General features: G+C 45.3%; 2 protein-coding genes across 4 annotated transcripts in view; one reads left to right on the top strand and one right to left on the bottom strand.

The window, feature by feature from the left end:
* ARFGEF3 (ARFGEF family member 3) overlaps positions 1-16886 on the bottom strand; it is a 175899-nt gene extending 159013 nt beyond the window's left edge. For both annotated transcript variants that reach the window (XM_085879999.1, XM_085880010.1), the window contains exons 1-9: positions 16714-16886; positions 9798-9849; positions 7833-7914; positions 4435-4569; positions 3133-3201; positions 2927-3049; positions 2688-2736; positions 2501-2585; positions 2233-2337 (exon numbers count right to left, since the gene is read on the bottom strand). In XM_085879999.1, coding sequence (XP_085736125.1) covers positions 2233-2337; positions 2501-2585; positions 2688-2736; positions 2927-3049; positions 3133-3201; positions 4435-4569; positions 7833-7914; positions 9798-9849; positions 16714-16798 — 785 coding nt within the window. In that variant the 5' untranslated portion in view covers positions 16799-16886. The remainder of the gene's footprint in view (positions 1-2232; positions 2338-2500; positions 2586-2687; positions 2737-2926; positions 3050-3132; positions 3202-4434; positions 4570-7832; positions 7915-9797; positions 9850-16713) is intronic.
* LOC147034280 (transmembrane protein 182-like) overlaps positions 16745-18637 on the top strand; it is a 43772-nt gene continuing 41879 nt past the window's right edge. Inside the window, exon 1 of one of the 2 annotated variants that reach the window (XM_085880049.1) lies at positions 16745-16882. The gene's annotated coding sequence lies outside the window, so the exon portion shown is untranslated. The remainder of the gene's footprint in view (positions 16883-18637) is intronic. The other variant, XM_085880055.1, reaches the window with a different exon arrangement.

The raw sequence follows: 18637 nt of genomic DNA, 5'->3' as shown, positions 1-18637 counted from the left end.
CTACTCCTACGGTTCTGGGCCAATTACATCCAGACTTGCTGCAGAGGATCAGCGTGCCCCCAATTAATGTATGGTGGTGTTTTTATCTTTGCGGGTGGTCTTGGGGGGGGGTGGTTAGGGGATGGAGACAAATTATCTATGTAAATGTGTATCATGTTGTGCTACCTCCAGGTGGGGTGGGTATTACAAGTCCTCACCATTTGCAGTTCAGTATTCGTGTCCCCACATTTTCCAGTTCCCATCGTGTGCTGCATTTTTGGCTACCGGTTGCATAATTTGTTAAGGGCGCAGCTACGCCGCTGATGCAGTGCCCCTATTACCAGTATCTGGTGCTCATTTTGCCAACCTCGGAGGGATGACAGGCTGAGTCAACCCTCTGATGTTAATTCAGTGGCCAACGGGGCTCGAACTCAGAACCCTAGGATCCCAAGCCACCACCCTAACTGCTAAGCCAACACCAGGCTCATTTTCCAGTTCAATGAGGTGTTTTCAATTATAAGCAGCAGGTATGTTGTACCTTCTTGCACGTAACCCAGGTTTTTTGCGTCGGTTGCGCAACCCAGGTTGCAGCATGCACGTAACCGATCTCTGTTTGATGAGATTTTCATCGGATTCTATATGGAAGCCTGAACTTTGAAACCCTTTTCCTTCATAATTATCCCCGCCAACTTCGTTGGTTGGCAGGGATATAGAAATGGGTTCCGTCCGTCCGTCCGTCCGTCCGTCCATCACATTTCGTTTCCAGAGCTTAACTACAAATCCCCTCAACATATATTTACGAAATGTGGTACACATATCAAGCAAGTGGTGAACTGGTGCCTTTTGATATTTTCTAATTGATAGGTCACATGGTTTAGCAGCCATGTTGGATTCAATAAAAATATTAAATGATGTTTTCTCTGGAATCACATAACCGAACGAAGCGAAAATTTGCAACTATCATCTTCCATCTGGTCTGCATACATAGTAAAAATTATGACATCACAAGTCACATGGTTTGCTGGCCATCTTGGATAGAAAAACACACCTCATCCGATTAACAAGAAACTTCACACACGTATTCCACTGGAGGATTGGAGGCAGAATGTAAACTTATGATGTCATAGGTCACATGGTTCGTCAGCCATCTTGGATTGAAAATTGATACATTTTAAAAATCTTCTCCAGAACGGCTGGACAGATTGAGGCAAAATTTCACATGCACTTTCCCCAAGACATCCTTTCAGAAGTTTGTTAATTTCTAATTGATAGGTCACATGGTTTGGTGGCCATATTGAATTTACCCCAAAACCTTCAAACATCTTCTTCTCCAGAACGGCTGGTTTCTATTACGTTGGACAGCCCAGTTTGCTTTGCAGTGCCTCATGCACGCCCAAAGAAAGTTATGCGTCAGAAGAACATGTTGCATGCTTGGAGCAAGATCACCTGTCGGGTGGGTACTCTGCTAGTGTGTTAAAAATCACAGAAAAAAAACTAGGGCTGGGCCAATCTCCACCAAATTTTGCACATGTATTGGTAATACCCACGGTCATATCATGAGCGCAACGCCAGGGTATGGGGGGTGGGGGGGCGAAGAGGTAGAGGGAGAGACGACTTACAATTTTCGCCTGTGCATGTGCCACGAGTGCAAGTGCTTTACTGAACCCTGGTACAGACAGGGGGGATTATTAGCCACGGTACAAATATATATTTGCACCACCTCCCCCACCATCCTCCCAGGCTGTTCCAGAAGGGAGTGGGTGTTTCTAATCATTCAAGAACAGCAGAAACAGTCAATGGTACATTTTCACCGATAAATCGTGCCAAAAGCTCACAAGTTGGTTCAGGGCATGCACGCACTTACAGAATGTGTCATGCTGGACAAGTATAAGCCTCGAAAGCCTTGGAATTATGTCACGGCCCGACCTAAATTTGCTTCAAAATTAATGAAGTTAACATCTTCACTAGTTTGTGTAAAATACTCGCCAATTGACACGTCGTTCCTTGGACTGGATTACGAGATCTGATCACAGTAACGGGCAGTGGCATGGATAAACAATAGCGTAGTTTTGTTTAAATGCATGTTAATGGCACAGCAAGTGTCTCATGACATCATAACTTGCAGGCGTCAAAATCCTGCAGGTAAGTCGATGGAACTGGAGTAACATTTTAATGAGATGTTGCCTCAAAATTCAGTGGTGGAAAAAAAAAAGCACACGTGTTATGTGTAATGAATAATTCGATGATGCTCACCATACAAGGTCAGTAAATCGGGTGCTGAGATTGAGTAAAGAAGAAGAGTTTGTGAGCAGAGCCAGAATCGCTTCCAGGTAGAGTAACTGCAGCTCGTGATTTCCACTGCGAGAATGTAAAGCACGGAAACCGACGACAGCTCACTTTGTTCACTCGGCTCACCACAAATCTAATGTGATATTAGAACAAGTCTTAAAAGCCAATCGGTGATGAAAGTTCCGGGAAAAAGCACCCGCTCCAGATGTCTAATTGCGAAGAACACACAAACCTGATGGAGGCCTGGAGTTTTTCACAGAAAGCAGTGAGAACAAGCAGAACGTCCAAGCAGAGGCGTTCAACTCCAGCCCTTTCCACTGGACACACCGTGCATCACCATAAACCATGCAGTGCGTTCGCTTCGAAACAGTACAACGCTAGCAAGTGAAAAACCGTCCATCACATGCCATCAACCTTACCAGAGTCGGCGTTCGCTGCATCATTTTCACTCCTCGGAGCAGCAACTTCCTGTAATAACAAGACTGTCACGGCCTGGCCATTGATCATACTCCTTTTAAAGAGGTTCTCTGCTTGTTATCTACTGCAGGCCTCAAAACATTCAGTTTTTCTGATACAGCTCCTCTAAATTTAACCTGGCTATTTTTCCTTCCCACATTTCTCAATCCCAAGAATTCCTCTTCCCCACCCCAACACTCACAGCAGCCTCCATACGAGTTCGCAGCTGCCCGGCCAAGTCCCCAAGGAGCTGACCGAGGGTGGCTCGGACAGCCGTGCCCGTGCTGCGTACACTTGTGTTGTTTACGTAGGTGCGGATGCACGTCTGGAAGAACGTCATCACCATCAACAACAACAAAAAATCTGATCAAGTCAAACAGCACGTGGTGAACATGTGACATTAAATACCTCAGAGATGAGCAGTACTGATTGGCTGTTCAGTTCAAATGTTGGTGAACAAGCCACACACAGCAGAATCTGTTGAGAAGCACGGGAAGGGGGAGTGGGGAAGACAAGGTATAAGAATAGTGAAGGGTGACAGCAAAGATTGAAAAAGGAAAAATATGAGGTGTTTGAGCTCGACTGACCGAGGAAATTAAATAAATAAAAAGATACGGTCCAATTATAACATGTATGCATTTGAAACTGGTCAGGAAGTAAGAGTTGGTTAAAAATTAAGTTTCAACAACAAAAAAAAACAATAATCGCACAGAGAAATGAGGTGGGAAAATAAACAACTACAATAAGGCCCAGGCTGGCAGGAAAGGCTCGTTAGATGCACACTTGCCTCTGAGCTGTCCAGCGCGTGTTCGAATCCTGACCCGTCCTTGTGTTTCACAGGCAGGTTAATTAAAAGTGTGTGCCGTCCCTCGGATGGGCCTTAATATGGGTGCCCAATCTGATGGCATTAGGCGGTGGACGTTGGCGATCCCACGGTGGCCTTCGCGAAGAATAGGCATGGTATGAACAAATTACAAATTCCTGTTCTAACCTACAGGGGGCACCGCATCAGCGGCACAGCCAATGATGCGACCTGCAGCCAAGTGTTGGATACGAAAGAATAATAATAACGATTCAACGCACCAGATAAATTTACGAAGAGTAATTAGGGTTCTCTCCAAGGAGGCAAACAGAATAAGTATGAAAGGAAAACGAACATCTGACCCCCCCAAACAGACTTTCGGTGATGGGGAAGGAATGTCGTACAAGGAAACAATCGGCAAAGAGAACGCAGGAAGCAGTCGAACGTGTTGACCAGATGACGCAGCCAGTGTTCTCAGCCACATGAGCCAGTTGCAATCACCCCGATGCAGCATCCCAGGGTCAGTGCCAACATATAAGAGCGGTGGGGTAAATCTCTGGACCATGACCCACCTCCACCACAGCAGGGGTGTAACAATTCAGGCTCATACACTCCTTGGTAATTTGAGGGTTGCCTTCCTCAACCCCCTCCATTTCACTCCCTTCCTTACTTTCCATGAATCATTCTTGATCCAGTCTGACACGGTCTTCAGTCTCACTCTCAATCTCACCCACTCGGAGAAAAAAAAATGAATCAGCTTATTTACTTACAACCATGAGGAAAATATCTCCCATTTATGTAACAATATCGATCGGCAAAAAAAAAAAAAAGCAGAGTGAGATGTTCTAAAGTTCATCATCGCTTCATGATTGAAGGTTTACCTGCTTTTGTTCCATGTAATTCCTTACCTTCATCACTTCAACCTGTAGATCTTCATGCAGGTCTGGTGTACAGTGGAGTGTGTGTAAAAGCTGTCCAAGTACGGTACCATCTCCAGTCTCTCTCTCCACTTGCACAGAGAACCTTTCATCTGCCAGCAGCTTCTGCAAAGAATCATGGGTAGAAAGTAGTGTAAATGAGAATGACTTTTGGAGTTTGAACTGAACATGATGAGATTAAAAACCCATTTCCATTCTGCTTCAAACACAAATCCTTTATAGTTTCTGTTATGAAATTAATTTTATTTCATGCGAGAGGACACACACACACACACACACACACACACACACACCTCTCTTTACTGTCACTCCAGGTACACACCTCGAAAGCCCACAGAAATAGTGTCAAAGCATTTGAGTTGTTTTAAAATATAGATTTATCATAAAATGGCTTTATAGTTATACACCCGAAGAGCATGCAGCCAACTGAATTATAAACAGATTTTTCATGTTCTATTCCAAATACTGTGTACAAGCTCAAGGTACCAAAATGTCCACATTTACATGGAATGAAAGGTAACCACGGATGGCCTCCATATGGAGGCAAACAACCTCGCCCGAGCTGGAATGAACCAGAGGGCCACTCAAACCCACACCTCTTAAAATGCTTCCTGCCCCTTAGAGAAAACATGTAGAATATCCGAAATAACGTTTACTTCTTTCCAAATTGCTTGGAACCCCACTGTGATCTGCCATTTGGCTTACGCCACAGAAGGGCAGAGCGAGACGCGTATCTTAAACAAATAAATTAACAAACAAACAAACAAATAAACAAATGGAAAGCACCTCAAAATGCAAAGCCGTTCCAAGTCCGCTTTGTACTCGAACTAGACTGACGAAAACGAGAGTTAAAATTAATTGTATGTTTTATTAATTTGGGTTCTCCACAATCTCATAATAAAAGTTTGTGAAGATTTCACGACAAAAGCTCAATTAGGTAAAAATGTTACGGCCTGGACAGACGCACTGAAACTCAGTGGTAGATATACGAGGTCCGTCTAATAAGTAACGGGACTGAGCCTGCTGTGTGCTCCACTCACACAACTTGAATGAACGGGTTGCGTCACAGTCTTTCGCAACATTCCAGAAATATATTGGTGGTGATGGTTGGCTGCACTCATTGTGTGATTTTTTTTACAGGTCGTGCTTTACACGTTGACTCGTCTGAGTCGTCGCGCTATGAGTTGTGAGCAGAGAGCCAATCTGAAGTTTCTTGCCAAGCTTGGCAAAACACCTTCCGAATCCTTCGCAATGCTGCAGCAAGTCCATGGGGAAGAAAGGATGTCACGTACACATGCATTTGAATGGCACAAGAGGTTCAAAGAGGGACGGGAGGAGGTTGAAGACGATCCATGGTGTGGAAGACCTTCAATGAGCAGAACAGCGGACAACATCGAGCATGTGAAGCAGATGGTGCACGCAGATCGTTGACTCACGGTGCGGATGATTGCTGAGGAACTTTCCATCAACAAGGACACTGTCTGGAGCATCATCACTGAAAATCTCGAAATGCGCAAGGCGTGCGCAAAGATGGTCCCCAAGCTGTTGTCCGAGGACCAGAAACAGCAAAGAGTCACTGTCTGTCAAGACATTATCGAGCGCCTCGAGGACGATCCAGACCTGCGCGGGAGAGTCATTACTGGCGATGAATCGTGGATATTCGAATACGATCCCGAGACCAAACGGCAGAGTCGTCAGTGGAAAAGTCCGGCATCACTAAGACCAAAGAAAGCAAGGATGTCGAAGTCGAAGGTCAAGGTGATGCTCATCGCATTTTTTGACATCAAGGACATCGTCCACTTCAAGTTTCTACCACAGGGTCAAACAGTGAATCAATACGTGTACAAGGAGATCCTCCGGTGCCTCATGAGATCAGTCTGGGACAAGAGGAGGGATCTGTGGGAGAACAACGCCTGGGTGCTCCACCATGACAACGCCCCTGCTCACAGTGCCCTGAGCATCCGACAGTTTCTGGAGGAGAGGAACGTGCCAACTCTGGAGCAACCCCCGTATTCGCCAGACTTAGCCCATTGTGATTTTTTCCTCTTCCCCGAGCTCAAGGGGGTGATCAAGGGGACCTGATTTCCTGATGTGGAGGCCATCAAAAGGGCCGTGACGATGGAACTCCGGAGGATTCCACACGAAGCCTTCCGGGGATGGATCAAAGCGTGGAAGAAGAGGATGGACAAGTGCGTGAGACTGGAGGGAAACGATTTTGAAGGAGACAAGCTGTGATTTCAATATATTTTTTGGAATAAAATTTCAGTGAAGTCAGTCCGGTTACTTTTTAGATGGACCTCGTATATAAAGAAACACAGGAGTAATTAAAAATAAAAACAAAATCAGGGAGTCTCACCCTTGACACGCTGTGGTGGAGCAAATTAGAGCTATTTATAATCAATATGACTTTGCCCTTTCACATTTTGACCCAAATTTTTTTTGTTTGTTTTCTCTATATTCTCATAATAAAGGTTTGTTGAAAATTTAATGGCAAAAAAAAAGAAAAGTTATGGCCTGGAGAGACAGACACAGACACACGCACGCACACGATTGCAAAGCCCTGTCTCCAGCTGCAGGGTGAGATAGTGGGGGGTGGGAGTGGGGGAAACAGGGGTGGACTGTCTAAATATGCATATCTTAAACGCAGACTCGTGATGAATGACCCACCTGCTCACGAGTGTCCCTTCTGAATTTGAATTTCACCCAACGCCATTTCATTTCAAGCAAAGGGTCTGTTTTGATTTGATGGCAATGGAAAGGCCCAATTTCAGCAAATTATCCTCCAACTTATGGATCCTACAATTGACAAAACGGCCATAAACATCATCATCATCTGCACATCAATGAAGTTGCAAAAACTCCATCTTCCACAACCCACAGATCCCTTGAGGCAAACTCGATTTGGTAAGACAAACATAAAGCATAATACACACAAATAATTAACAATGTAGAAGCAAACACAATAAGGAAAAGTAAATTATGCCCGTTTATCAACCTTTAATCCCATGGAGGAAATGCACTGCCTGTCAAAGCAAATGATTCACCCAACGCTGTGTGAACATGTCATTGAAGAAAGAAAAATGATGATGTGATAGCTTGTACTTCAACACGCTAACTTAACAACAAGGTTAATGCTCCACTGTGATCTGCCAGGTTTTATAATATTGTGTTATTAAGATTATTGCTATAAACAAACAATACTTGATTCAAATGAGACCTGCTCAATATTGGTTACCAATCACAAGTTTCTAGTTGTCCCTCCCTTCTCTGCACTCTGTTCTCCAATGCTGTGGCTTGGAAGAGGCTGTGAGTACCTGGGTGATTGCGAGTACCTGGTTAGTTACGAGTACCTGGTTAGTTACGAGTACCTGTATCCCAGCCAATGCATGCTGGCCCAGCCGCATGTTCTTGGACTCGAGGGCAAACTGGAATGGCTGCAAACATTTCTCTCTGGCAGATGCAAACAACCGCACAAGAAACAAGACTTGTGAGTCATTGTAAAACCGAGTGTAAAACGCATGCAATATAAAGCCATTCAAATTGCCTTCATTATAAATTGCTGAATTCACAGAACTGACTGGCAGATGAGTGTAGATATATTGAGAGGTGTAGACACTCATCAGTATCTTTATCTATCTATCTCTGTCTCTGTCTCTCTCACCACACAGAGTGTCGGTGGTGCCGAAGCAGCTTCCTGAGCAAGAGTTATACTGTGTGGTTTTGCCATTGCCTTCCAAGCAGTAGTTAGGGCAGGAATTTTCAATTTGTCCATGATGCTGGCGATAGCTTGCCTACTCTTCAGAAAGGACACGGTGGGGTCTTTAACGTCCATCAACTAATGCCAGCAGAAGGGATGCCAGTTTGACGTCCATCCGACGAACCGCACACACATTGATGAAACACCCTGCCTGTGAAACACTTGGACGGCAGTTTATAGGTGGGTCGGGATTTGAACCCAGGATAGACAGCTTCGAGGCAAGTGTGCGTACCTCTCGGCCATCCTATCAGCCCACTCAGCAGTATACAAGTACTTCAAGCCCTTCGGATATTCCTTCACTTTCTACGATGCCGAGGGCATTCATTCAGATTGAAATGTCCACTTCATAAAATTTGATTTGGTCGATAAAATTGTGTTTGTGTTGCAAGATCCGCAGTGAAGACATACCTATTTTACATCTGAGCTCGGCCCGTCTGAGCGGAATGCGTCAGGTGCATATCGATAAGCAGATTTTTTTTATTCTTCCGTATACATACGGAGGCTTCCGTATCGAGGCTCGTGGAAGATGGCTCGAACCCTCGTTTCACTCTGGAAGTGGCCCAGCCGAAGGATAATGGTCAATCAAAATGGCATCTGGAAGAGGTAACTAATGTTAATGACTTTGCGATTTAATTGATCGATGGTGGAACTGTATTCTATTCGGCTGGAAGGATGGCCTAGACCCAAGAGGCATATGCACTCGCCTCTTGACTGCCTAGCCTGGTTTTGAATCTTGACCTAGCTATAAACTGCCACCCTGGTGATTTTCAGGCAGGGTGATACATCAATGTGTTTGCTGTCCCTCGGACGGACATTAAACTGGGCTTCCCATCTGCCGGCATTAGTTGTTGGACTTTAAAAATCCCACAGTGTCCTTCGCGAGGAGTCGGTGCGCTATCGCCGGCACCATGAACAAATTCCAAATTCCTGCCATAATCTACAGGGGGAACTGCATTAGCGGCAGCACCATGCCCCCTTCAAGACCTGATGCTAACCCACAGCCACATTCTGCATATGAATTATGACGACGACTACAACTGTATTGCATTAATTTGAGGAAAAAAAAGAATATTTTTACTATCGGGAACAAAATTTAATCAACAAGCAATATTTGCCTTGAAGTTGTGACGTAAACATCAGAGTAGTGACTTTTCCAAACAGTAGTACATTTTGTATGAGATTATGGACGATTCATGGAATATTGAAGTGGATAGGCTTGTTGGTTAAAAAAAAAAAAGAAAAAAAGGAAAGGGAACAGCACAATGCACTTCTATTTTGACTCGTGTCATATTTATCCAAACATCCTGTGTCAGCACACCGATTATGCACAAATCAATGACTGGAAGTGAGTTCACGATGTTTCATAATGGAAAAAAAAAACTCGGGCAAAGCAGGACAGCCATACATTCAGGTTTGGCCCAGAGCACAGTGGAAAAAAGACAATAATAATAATAATACTAATACTAATAATTATTATTATAGGTTCGTGAAGCATAAAAAATAAAGAACAGCTGAGCAGTCCTAAAAATGGCAGATTATATTATCGTTGTGCGCAACAGTAGGTGCTGAGACACACCTGAGAACATTGATTTCACAAGTGCCACCATCTTGGCTGCCTTCCAGCGCACCTGTGCAATGCAAACATGAACAGTTAACAAGACTTGTTTGCACATTACGACTATACTGTATACTGTACTTGTAACATATTGCTTTATATACTTGTAAATTCGTGCAGTAAAACCACTGTATTATTTGATTCTTCCTTTAATAACACGACAACTTGTGTTTTGTGGCCAATTTTATGTGCAAGCAATATTTTTCAGTGAAGGATTAAACTGAGCATACCGTTACGAATCTGCTACCCGCCCAGCGTGCGAACAGCCGCTTTAGCCAATGGCGGCCGTCTCGCCCACCGAACGGACAATTCAGTCGCGACTTTCCGGAAGAGCGCCGAAAACCAGTCACGGGTGTGCTCCAAGCGCACACCACGGACTAGTCAACACTCGACCCGCGCGCGACAGGGTCAATCGCCGAATTATCGATATACCTAATTATTCGCGCGGGCAGACTACCGAGAGACCGTACCTCAGCAAGGTCTGCTTGGACACGAACCGCTTAAGCGATTTGCTCCGTTCTGGGATAACTGAGCGGTGTATTATCGCGAGACCTCGCTGGACCCAATTCTTTTATCGGCTATTAAAAAGCCTGCTATTATTCTGAAGGAAAGATAGCAGTTCAATTGGGAAAAAAAAAGGACACAACGAACGGGTTAACATTTAAACATGCACATTTATTCACACACGTATGCAGTCAGGTATGCAAAACACTAACATGCACGTATACAGGAAAGTAATGGAATTGGCGGGAAGGGACAAGACGCGAGCAAGACAAAGCACTACAACCGTCTATTAATCATTCACAAGCACTTAACAACAGTTCTACTTAACGGGACTCGGCGCCACAACTTTCGCACAAATAAACAAGGAAAGACCCCCTTAAAGACAAGGGGGTCAGACTGGGCCCGTAGGCCTTTATAACGTGAAGCTTGGCAGACCGAAGGAGTTCCACGAGACCGTTGCAGGTTACCTCCACCCTCGTGGTGCCTCGATGGGGCGACCTGCGACGCCCCTTCCCCACGGCAGCTAGCATAGCCGCGGTTGAGCCCAGGCCTTGCCAAGCGGCTGGGTGATTCGGGCCTCAGCCGGCGACGCGTTGAGAGGAACGAACGGATCTTGATGCTCTTCAAAAGTTGATGCTCTTTGGAAGAACCCGTCCGTTCCTCAGCGATTCTCGGACTGTCCCGAAGCCCGATCACCTCAGACCATTTGACGCTGGCTGGCGAGCTCTCTCCGGCTCTCTCCACACGAACGCGCAGGTCTGCACAACACAGCAGGTTTTGCCACGCTCTCACCTCGCGTGTACTCCGCTCTCCTGGACTTCTACCCCGACTGTGTTCTCCAGACTCGAGACTTCACCGACTGACTCCACCGACTCGCTCTCCACTTCGAACTGGCGCTCCGCTTGGCCTTTTATAGGGCTCAAGAGACGAGATCTGACCTCCGCTCTTCGACCTTCGACCCCCACAGGCCCCGCCCCTTTCTCTCTTTTGATCTGAATTCCGAGGCGAAGCTTCCACAGAGCGGACGTGCGCGAGATCACCAGACTTGCTCGGTGAGCGAACCCCCACGTGTGCCTGCAGCGATGCTGTTCGCTGGGAACTCGCCGTGGCTGGCGCAAAGATGGCGGCGTTTGCGGAGTTGAAGGTGAGGCGATGTTATTCGGGTGGGGGAGATGCGGTTTAGGAGATGGTGGGGAGATGTCGTTGTTATGAAGGCGGTGTGGAGAGGGTGGTTGGTGGTTGACGTGGTGGCTGGTGGGTGGCGTGGAGAAGGTGGTTGGCGTTGTGGCGTGGTGGAGAAGGTGGTTGGTGGGTGGCGTGGTGGAGAAGGTGATTGGTGAGTGGCGTGGTGGAGAAGGTGGTTGGTGGCTGGCGTTGTGGTTGGTCCAAAATAACGATAGTAAAGAAAAACGGCTAACTCAAAGATCACAGCCCGGGTGACACGAATAATTCCCATTAAACAAGGGTGGGGAAATCTAACTGAACACGAACTTATCGGCATAACTGAACTCAGGACCTATATGGTGTTCTGCGAATTTCCACAGCCGTAATAATACGTTTGTATATTTTTTATTCAGGAAATAGCCAGTTGTATATAAAAATAGGACCGCGTGTCCTGAAGCTCACCTGGATCAGGAGCAACAGTCACTCAAACCCTCCGCAGACTCCTTAGACCCTGATTTTTTCTTAATGCCATGAACAAACTTTGGTACATCATGGGTGATGAAGGTTGTGGTCAAGTTTCATTGAAATTGTGTGTGTAGTTTCAGAGAAGAAAGCAAATACCTATTCTGGGGGGATCAAACCCCCTGCAGAACCCCAGACCTTGATTTCTTTTTAATGCCTTGAACAAACGTTGGTACATGTCATTGAAGGTTCCATTTTTTTTCTGTTTCTTTGTATACATTGTCGAGGCTCGTATGAGAGGGAACACACAACGCACAACAAGGGGGGCAGGAGACAAGAGGGGCGGGACAGGGAAGGACAAAACAGTGGAGAACAGAGACATCGGGGGATCTGTCGAAGGGAGAGGAATGGGGCGGGGAATACAAGGTGTACAAGATGGACATTACAGGGACTTTCAGGAAAGAAAGCAGGGAATTTGAAAGAGGTGGGTTTGGGGTGGATTACTGGGGGTAGAAAAGATCGAGGTTTTGAATGGGGGAATATAAGAGGTGGTGGTGAATAGTTGTTTTGAAGGCCTGGAGGGAAGAATGGGATTGAAGAGAGTGTGGGAGTTTATTCCAAAGGCAGGAAAAAGGAAGAATGAAAGGGGGAAGGTGAGCAGTGATTTTGGTAGTTTTACCAGAAGGGGGATGCTGGCAGACCTTGAGCGTGCTGCGGAAATATGGGGAGGACATATCACATACAGAGTGGGGGGGGGCGAGACGAGAGAGGAGACGGTAGAAGACAGAAAGACCACCGAGCTGCCTGCGGTGAGAGAGAGTGAGAGGCCCAAAAACTCAGTCTCCCCATGGGAGATACCAATTATGCTAAATGCCTTGGTTTACACAGCGTGAAGCCGAGAGAGGTGAGAGGCAGGAGCACCAGCCCAGAAGGGAGAGCAGTACTCTATCAAGCTGCGGAAAAAAGATTTGCATGTGGTCAGGAGCTCAGGTGGGCCGAGGAAGGACTTTGCACGACGGAGGATTCCCAGTCGGCGACTGACTTTGGAGGTGAGGTTTGAAATGTTGCTTTCCCAGGAAAGATCATGGCAGATAGTGAGACCCAGAAGCTTGAATTAAAGGACTTCTTCCAGAGGACTGTTGAGAAAGTGGATGGGGGGGTTTTCTAAACGGTCCTTTCGGAGAGACATAGTGAGAGTGTGAGATTTGTCCAGATTGAAAGACATGTTCCACCAGATTGTGATTTTACCCAGATCTGCAATCAGGGAAGAAGCTGCTGCTTGCCGGTCTGAAGGATGGCAGATGGTACGGGAGAAGGTGGAGTCATCAGCAAAGAGATAAAGAGGATTTTCCAGAAAGTTGGAGGGGTCAATGATGAAAACCAAAAAAGAACAGGGCCCAGAACGCTGTCTTGAGGAACTCCAGCTGAGACAGGAAGAGGGGATGAGAGAACTCCATTTCAGGACACACATTGGCTGCAACAGGAGAGGATGTCTGCGAGCCATGAGTGGAGGTGGCCTTGGTTACCATAGGAAGAGAGTTTGGTAAGCAGGGCAAAGTGCCAGACCATGTCAAAAGCACGTGATATCTCCAGGGATATGGCTCTGATTTCATGCCTGGCATTGACTCCCTCCATCCATTTTTGGGAGAGCAGAAGCAGCATATCCAGATTAGAGTAACCTGGTCTGAATCCAAACTGATGATCGGAAATCAAGCCATTGGAGAAGAGGAAGGATTTAATCTCTGAAGTGATGATAGATTCCACAACCTTGCTGATGATAGGGAGAAGGCTGATTGGTCTGTAGTAGCAGGGAACTGTTTTTGCACCGTTTTATGCAGAGCGGTAATGTTTGTTGATTTCCAAGCAGATGGCAGATGACCTTGTGCAAATGAGAGAGTGAATAGAACAGAAAGCAAGTGAGCAAGAGCAGAGGAGCAGGTTTTTAGGACATGTGGGCTGATGCCGTCTGGACCGGTTGCAGAATCTGAGTCGAGGTTTGACAGCAAGCTCTCCACTTTTCATAAGAAACGGACACAGAGTCCAGGGACAGCTGGGTAAGGTGGGTACAGAAAGCGATGGGTTTCGGACACAAGATTTATCTGCAAACACTGAGTTTAGAAATTTGGACTTTTCCCGTGCAGTATCAGCAGTGTGATCATTTGAGGTAAGCGAGGGGATGGATGGGGAACATACACCAGAAACAGATTTGATTAGACGCCACCAGGACTTGGAGGAGGGAGAGAGATTTGAGAGTTGACTCGAGATTAGAAAGATGTTATTTTCTGGCTCTCCTGAGGGTAGAAACACACTTGTTCTGAGCTTTATGGAAGGAACTGAGATTACCCTCAGTTGGGTTTGCTTTCCATGAGGCAAAGGCAAGTTGTTTCAGGACAACTGCCTCACCACAAGCTTCATTGACCCATGGGCGGGAGGAAGGGTAGGACAACTGAAGATGAGAGGGGAAAAATGTGTGTGTGTGTGTGTGTGTGTGTGTGTGTGTGTGTGTGTGTGTGTGTGTGTGTGTGTGTGTGTGTGTGTGTGTGTGTGTGTGTGTGTGTGTGTGTGTGTGTGTGTGTGTGTGTGTGTGTGTGTGTGAGAGAGAGAGAGAGAGAGAGAGAGAGAGAGAGAGAGAGAGAGAGAGAGAGAGAGAGAGAGAGAGAGAGAGAGAGAGAGAGAGAGAGAGAGAGAGATTCTTTGAAAGAATTCCCAGGACGAGTTGATGTTTGAGAAAGTAATGATGGGAGACCAGTCTCGAAGTTTGATGGCTATTTGGAGACCCTTCCAGTCAGTCTGAGTGAAATGCCAGATTCGACGGCACCGAGGTGGTTCTCTAATAACCACCTAATAACAGCCAGAGAGATGTCCACTTTGACAACCACGTGGTCAGAAGAACCGATTGGAACGGAGGAAGAACAGCAGATATTTTCAGGGAAATTTGTCAAAATCACATCTAGAAGAGATGGAGTATAATTCATTTGATTTCATCAAAGTATGGATAATCCGAGGAGTGCGAAATGCCATATAGCCTATATGACATTATATTGTTCCTGGAATGTTCAGGAGGAAGTTTTGCACCAAAGGTCATAATCCTTGACCTTTGACCTTTAAACGCCACAAAGGTAAAATTTTCAAAGTTATGGGAATCGAACCGGGTTTTCGACCTTCTTCGACGAACTAACTCCAATAAGCTATAGCACGTATCCCGTTTCCTTATTTTAATGTCCACAACATTGTTTTGTGACCTTTAAAGGTTATGCAAAGGTCAAATTTTGAAAGTTGTTGAACGAAACCGGGTTTTCGACATTTTGCAGCTAATAACCTGTCACCCGTACCACATCATGTTGATCATTTTTATAACTTGGTCAAACATTATCACATAGTCTCATCCTTGACTTCTGAAACAATCTACATCGTCAAATACCGCTCGTGAACCATCGTCGTCTTCAGACTTGTTTCTTTTCAGAATTTGCTTTCATTTATTTATTTGAATAAATCAGTTCACTGACCCTTGATCCTGCGGAACTTGTGCCTTACACCACCAATTAATTTACACGGTAGAAGGTGATTATAATGTTTATCCCATCTTATTTACTCCTCTACCTCAATGCCCATTCCCATCAAAGCGCAACGTTCCTCTTGATATGAAGCCTCTCACTCTGCATTGCTTAACCCCTTGACATTCACACAATTATTTCCTGAATGTTCATGGCCGTTTCCTCAGCACTTATCTTTCATGGGCCCCAATGGCTTCCTGCATTGAAGTTCTCATCAAAACAAACTCCAGCAGTTATCCCCATCAATGTGGTCACCGGGGTGGGAATAAGGGATGTTATAACAGCAATTTAAACGATATGCAGCAGAAAAATACAAGAACTTGAAAAATGAGATTCACCAAAGGTTCATCCATTCATGTTGAGCTGCCCTTCACTCAGTGATTTCACTAAAACGGGAAGATTGTTAATAAACGACAACTACGCGAAACATGAATGAAGTGCGAGTTCTCTCCTTCCTTTCAAATTGCTTTACAACCGACGATGTATCAAACATGGAGGTTTTCTTAATCTTCTGACTGTACCTTTTACTTACGCAGTGTATAGCGTCCATGACGGTGCAGTTTGTCGCAGGAATTAATCCCAACCGATTTTGCCTGAAAACTGTATTACGCTTAAATTAATTATAAATGTATGTTTGTTGTTTAGTAATGCCATTTGGTAAATATAGATCTCTGATAAATTGGTAATACTGTAAGCGCGAAGAAAAGAAAACAAAAAGAATGAGCAAATGAAGGGAAAAAAAAAAAAACACAAAAAAAAAAAAACATGAATGTTGAGATATTTTGTAATCGACGCAGATCCAATAATCCGTGAAACTGTACCTTCTGCATTCACCACAAAGGTCATCCACATTTTTCAAAATAAATAAATAAATAAATGTGTCAAAATAAATAAATAAATATATATATATTCGGCTGAATATTTGTAACCATAGCTTTTACATTTTATAAACGATGCAATTATCATTAATTTATATATACATATATTTTATATATATTACCGTAAGTAGGCCACTAAAATATTTAATAATTTTAAAACGATCTCAATACCAGGAAGAATTTAAATAATAAAAAAAGATGTTTTAATGGTGCGTTATTGAATGGACGGTGAAAGGCAATCGAATCAAGCTCGTCACAGCTCATGTCGAATTGACGCAGAGACTGCAAAGCGCGCCGCCGGGCGGCCCCACTCACGGCTCGCCCTTTCGCTCGCCTCCCGCACGTGCCGGTGCTTGGAACCCGCGGCCAGCGCCGCCAAGACTCGCAGCGCTTCATCCATGTCGGCACAGCCGCCACGTTGATGCTGATGCTGAGCGACGAACCCCAACACACGGCGCGCGTGCGTCCACCATACACCGCCCAGGTGCTTGGGCATTTCGGGTCTGGGTCCACCTTGCGGTTCACTCTGGTAATACGCAGGAGGACCTGCTGTTCAGAGTTCAGACCACGCGGGTGGATATCGTCCGTCGATTCTGATATCATAATATAAGTTCTTTCTCACCACTCAATGACTGATTCATCTTTGATATAAATGTTTGGAACCTTCATGGTGGGGTTGTCAGTGTCAGGTCAAGTCAGATCCATGACTTGCAACAGGTATCATGGTCAGGTTGTCGGCAACAACCGTCTCCCCCACCACCACCAGGAGGGTGTATGGTTATAGACGCCCAGCAGGATGAAAAATAAAACCTCTCAAAGTGCGGAGGACCTCCTTGTGAGTCAACGGCCATCCATACCTGGTGCCGAATTACGTCTGGTGTCTGTCTGTGGAGGTCCTCCTGCAGTTGGGTGACCTTTTTCTTGGAGGTTGGTGGTAGGACTTGCACTCTGGTCACCGTAAAACACTTACTTTCGCAAAACATACGAGCAAGCTCAAATGAGCGAAGATCCTCGTCCTCTTAATGATGACGTCATCAAAACGAATATGACGTCATTGTGATGTATCAGGTTTGCGATAAATTATCTGTGATAATGTGCCCGGCTTGATTCCAGCAAACAAAATTCAAACAGCTTGCCTAGTTTCAGAGATAATGGTATCGGCGATTTCCATTAGCGGCGATATTATGACGTCAACTTTTTTTTCTCGGAAGAATTTCCAAAATCGGAGATGGTTACTGCCTGCGCGAGGGCTTTCTGCATATACACGGCAAGTTTCACGAAAATCCGATGAAAACTCTGGGTTGTGAAACAAAAAATGTCAAAAAAAATAGGAATGACGTCATAAAAATTGGTATGACGTCATAGTGATGTATCATATGTGCGGTAATTCATCTCTGCTAATGCCCTGTTCGATTCCCACAAACAGAATTTAAAAAGCTTGCCTAGTTTCGGAGATAATTTTTTCGGCGATTTCCATTAGCGGAGATATTTTGACGTCATAACTTTTTTTCTCGGAGGAATTTTCAAAATCGGAGATGGTTACTGTCTGCGCAGGGTATTTTAACATATATATGCCAAGTTTCAGGAAGTTTCGATGAAAACTGTAGGCTGTGAAACAAAAAAGTCCACAAGAACAACAACGTGAGTGAGACTTAGAGATCCTCCACGAGGATCTAAAAATGCAAATATAAAACTGAAAATCTACTCCATATGAGTACCTTCTGTGTGGCTGCCCTTCCCAGGATAGCTCGCTGGTTGATGGGATTGGGGCAAAGCTTTCAGGACCCCCATTCTTTGATGATAAAAGGAAAAGCACGGGATAACCTTGCTGGGTCAGATTGCGGTGGTGTGTGTCGTGGTGGTGCTGAGGTGTTGTCCACCAAGCTGCCGTCTCATCGGGTTAACCTGAGGAAGTCCCTTCGGGTGTGTGCCTGGAATGTCCTATCCCGAAAAAGAAGATGATCACCTGTCTCTGCTATCATCTGAGCTCAAGTGTTTGGACATCGATATTGCAGCACTCGCTGAGGTTCGGAGAACGGACGGTGGTGAGATAATGGCAGGTGGTTACACCTTCGACTCGTCCTGGTCACTCTGATGGTTACCATGCCCAAGGAGTTGCTGTAGCTGTGCCCAATAAGCTGACTCCCATGATAATTAAGGTAACACCGGTCAACGAGTGTATTATGAGACTGAAGATTCGTCACTCCTTGGGTGTCATTTCCCTGGTGTCGATGTATGC

Source organism: Eptatretus burgeri, chromosome 1 (assembly GCF_056783735.1).
Source record: "Eptatretus burgeri isolate ZD-2024b chromosome 1, Ebu_testis_v1, whole genome shotgun sequence".
Classification (NCBI taxonomy): Eukaryota; Metazoa; Chordata; class Myxini; order Myxiniformes; family Myxinidae; genus Eptatretus; species Eptatretus burgeri.
The sequence above is the reverse complement of the archived record's forward strand: the minus strand, read 5'-3'. Positions and strand labels throughout refer to the sequence as shown.